Genomic DNA, 4,068 nt, shown 5'->3' on the forward strand with positions numbered 1-4,068 from the left:
CAAATCATCTTGGAGAATTGATCGCCCCAGTCACGCGCCTCAGACGCCCACAGCACGCGTGCTTTTTCGTGGGCTCGTGTCATCATTGGCGCAGCAATTCGCTTCTTGTATTTTAGTTTCCCGCTAATGTTGAGGAGCTGGCACACACGGCGAGGACCCACTGGCATGGAATGCCGATCGACGAGCTCGGCCGCGGTGAACTTGCCACTTCTTGCCGAGCGGATGAGTCGTCGGTGCAGAGCATTGCTTATGGTGGACGGACGTCCCGTCGATTTCGCAGTCCCGTACGCTCCAGGATTGTCCAGGAATCCTTGGATGCAGCCTCGGGACCGTCCCAACTCATTGGCGATGAAGTTGGTGGACTTGCCTTCGCGACGATGAACGAGAACCTCAATCTTCTCGTCTTCGGTCAAAGGATCGCCCTTTGGCATTGAGTTGATGTCTAGAGTGTGTTGTGTTGTGAGTTTGACTTGTAGGTGTAGTCTGTGTGTGAATTACCTTCGATTTGGATGCGTTTTGTGCCTCAAAATGGGAAATGGTGGCGACTGTCATATCATTATTTCCCGCCCACATTTGAACTCCCGCCGTTTTCTCGATCCCCATGCATCCGATCGTCAAATCGCAGTCGTCACTGGACAGACATTTGCTGTCTTTGTGATTGGTTAAAATTATATTGCATTTAAGCTAATCACACATGAGTAACAACTGGATTCATGGGGTGTCATATCATTATTTCCACCACTTTAGTATTCACTAGTGTTTATATGTAATTAATTAATTTGCGTCATTGAAAGCCATTCTCTGATACTGTAGTATAGTACAGTATCGGGCAATCTATTGATCACAGTTAGTACGATTTCAAGTACTTCAATCATACGAGTTAACGTGACGGATCTGTGATTTGCCGATTTTGAGCTCCATTCAATCGACCATATCTGGCGAAGTTCAAATTATCTCGACGTAAAAGTTGCAGTCCCAAGCTCACTTTTTTTAGCTCTATAGCATCGTCCGAATACAAATCAAGAGTAAGAGTGTGAATCAGGGCGAATAAAATGACAAAGTTTGGTGCTCAAACAGGCGATCGGTGATTGGCCGAAATTTAACCTTGAATTTAGTATTGGAATTTTACGGCTTCGTTGAATCAAAATTATTGATTTATAGAGCAATATTATATGTATGAGGAGATAATATTTTACAGGTCATACTTGATTTGAAAACAGGTGATAACCTCTTTAAAATAGTACTATACCCATCATAATGTTTTGAAGGTGTCAGTTGTTGCAGGCTTTTATTTTATTTTATCCAATCATATCAATTCTTGAATTCTATTGGGTAGTGCAGCTCGGCAAATCACCGATCTTTCAGCAAATCACAGATCCGTCGCGTACGATTTCGAGCACTTCAATCATACGAGTAATACTATTAATAACAGTAAGTACTATTATACTTCGAAGTAGCTATTATACTATTAATACTACATACTACGTAGTACTCAGATAACTACAACGTACTTCGAAGTACGTAGTACTGTCGTACTTACAGTTAGTATGCCCATCACCGAATGCATTTCTGTTGCACGCGCATTGTGCGTGTAATAAAATGTGCAACGTAATAATATTGATTTTCATAATTTTATACAAATATCAAGCTGGATACGCAGAATTTAATCTCGTTTTTCAGAAGCTAGCTACTACCTAGCTGTACGACCTCATATTACACTTGGAACATGCCCGAGCCAACGCTTCCTCCCACGGCGCCGCCAAGTACTCAACTTTGCCGTTACATCAAACTAATCGCTTGACGTAGCAACCAGTACGGCGACCTCCACCAACTCTATGTTTGATGCCACATCGACGTCGCAGGATATCTCGTACGTCAAGTCCCAATGCGCAAACAACACGACTGTGCCTCCGTCGATGTCGTCGCTCTGTTGCGATACCAGCGCATCTTTCGTGGAGGTTTGTGTTGGTTTCGCCAACGCGATTGCATCCTCATCCTCCGTCGAGACGAAATGGGTTGTGTCATCGCTGTCCGTCGTCGGTAAACGCGGCGGCAACTCCCCGCTACCACCCTTCAACCTCAGTCCTTGGCGAACCCTTGCTTTCTCTCGCATGTACAACCTCTGCGCACCCGTCCATTCAGTGCGATCTTACAAGTCGTCATGTAGCGACATTCGGTCCGTGGATGTAGGCAGCCTGGTGGCATCGAGCCTCAACTACACTGCGCTCACCTCGTTGTACGTCGTTCGTCCATCGACTACTACATACACCAATTGCCTCACGCTTGCTTCCTGGAACAGACATGTCATTGGTTGCCAGCTGCCATCGCTGGACATTCCGTCGCCGTCGACGCTGCAACACATCGACTTGAGCTTGAACCACATGACATCGTTCCCTGGATCTCTCTTCCAAACGTCGTCCCTTGTGAGTGTCAATCTCACCGGGAATAACTTTCCCAAATCTATCGCTGTCGTCGCGCAAGCATGCATCCACCTGCAGATGCTGTCCACTACTAGCGTCCTTAGTGGCGTCGCCATTCAATGTCCGACGGCGTGCCCCGCAGTGGCCACGTGCGTGAGCGTGGAACTGCCCATCACGGCGGCATCGGTAGCTACCTCAAATAACGCTGTCACAGACGAAGACACGTCCAGCCCCATCCTTGTGGTCGCGGCGGCAGTGGCCGTGTTGCTCTTGGTCATTGCCGTGATTGTGTGCTGCCGGCGTCGGATACTCGTTCGAGAGCAACGACGGCAGCAACTGTCGACCGTCAGTCACCACTTTATGCTCACCCGCGCACCATCCCAGAGCACGCGCGACAGTGATAACTCGTTTGTATTTCTCGACACGGGGCGTGCTGACATTGTCTTGCTTGACCACTCGACCGCCACGACAGCGATGCCCCGCCCGTCCCCCCAGACCACATCCACAGGCATCGACGACGACGACGACGATACAAACGTTCTCCTGGCGTCCGCTCGGCAGCTCTCGCGCGCCTTTTCCAAGTCGCTTCGTCCTCGGGAAGGTGTTGGCGGCATCATAAACAAGCCGCCCCTTCCGCCGCCTCCTTCCTTGCACGCCCTGCCCATCGCGTCGTGCCTTCCCATCTTACCCGCGTCCGACATCTTGATGACGTCGCCGCTGGCGCATGGAAGCTCCATGTGGGCTCTCAAGTACCTCGATCACGCGTATGCTGGGAAACGCGTGCCCACGTTCGGCATGTCGTCGGACGAATTGCAAGCGTTTCTCAGCACCGTCAACATGTTGGCGACGCGAGTAGTTCACCCAAACGTTGTGGCGCTAGTTGGGGTCGTGCACTTGCCCGATAACGATGTGTGTGTCGTTGCCGAGTGGATGGAGAGGGGGTCGTTGGCGCTGCTGCTGCACCACGAGACGCCGTCCCGTTCTCGGCCGGCTGTGCTGCATCTCACGTGGGCTGACAAGGTGCAGCTGGCGTGGGAAGTCGCGTCGGCACTTGCGTTTGTGCACTCGCAGCCCAAGTTTAAGCGACCAGGACCGTGGACCACGCGGAATGTGCTCGTGTGTAGCGCGGGACATGCCAGACTGAACGTGTTGGACGAGATGGATCAAGGAGGAGGGGCGGCAGCGGGTTGGCCGGCAGGCTACACATACGGCCATCACACGGTCGCGTACGATGCCCCGGAAGTGGTGGCCCACAACTGCGCGAGGTCGTCCTCGTCCGACGTGTACACGTTGGGCGTGGTGCTGGGGGAGATTGCTACCCGATGTCTGCCCTACTGCCAGTGGGTAGCCACACACGGACACGTCGCCACCGACGTCCGGATCGTTCAGAACTTGGAGAAGTCGCCAGTGGTCACTCCACATGGAGATCGATTCAAACACGATTTGGTTCCCACGGGGTTTCAAGCGTTGGTGGCCAACTGTTTGCAACGAGATGTGTTGAAGCGCCCGTTGGCGGTTAACGTCGCCGACGAACTCAGTGCCATGATTGCAATACCCACTCCATAACATCAAAGGTCCGACCATGAAGTGGTCATATATAGATAACCTGTGTCCGAATTATCCTATTTAGGGTTATAACTAGGACAGT

General features: G+C 51.1%; 1 protein-coding gene across 7 annotated transcripts; it reads left to right on the plus strand.

The window, feature by feature from the left end:
* The first annotated feature begins 1,656 nt into the window (after window positions 1-1,656).
* On the plus strand, window positions 1,657-4,037 carry H257_05281 (serine/threonine protein kinase). 7 transcript variants are annotated; one of them, XM_009830092.1, is made up of 4 exons: window positions 1,657-1,763; window positions 1,807-2,113; window positions 2,168-2,236; window positions 2,300-4,037. In XM_009830092.1, exons 1-4 carry the CDS (start codon window positions 1,727-1,729, stop codon window positions 3,984-3,986), a joined length of 2,100 nt encoding a protein of 699 aa, XP_009828394.1. In that variant the 5' UTR covers window positions 1,657-1,726; the 3' UTR covers window positions 3,987-4,037. The 7 variants fall into 7 exon arrangements, with proteins under 7 accessions (XP_009828394.1, XP_009828397.1, XP_009828393.1 ...); XM_009830095.1 differs by having other exon boundaries at window positions 1,657-2,113; XM_009830091.1 differs by having other exon boundaries at window positions 1,807-2,236.
* Window positions 4,038-4,068: the final 31 nt, after the last annotated feature.

This window comes from Aphanomyces astaci (assembly GCF_000520075.1).
Source record: "Aphanomyces astaci strain APO3 unplaced genomic scaffold supercont1.10, whole genome shotgun sequence".
In the NCBI taxonomy this organism is placed as follows: domain Eukaryota; phylum Oomycota; class Saprolegniomycetes; order Saprolegniales; family Verrucalvaceae; genus Aphanomyces; species Aphanomyces astaci.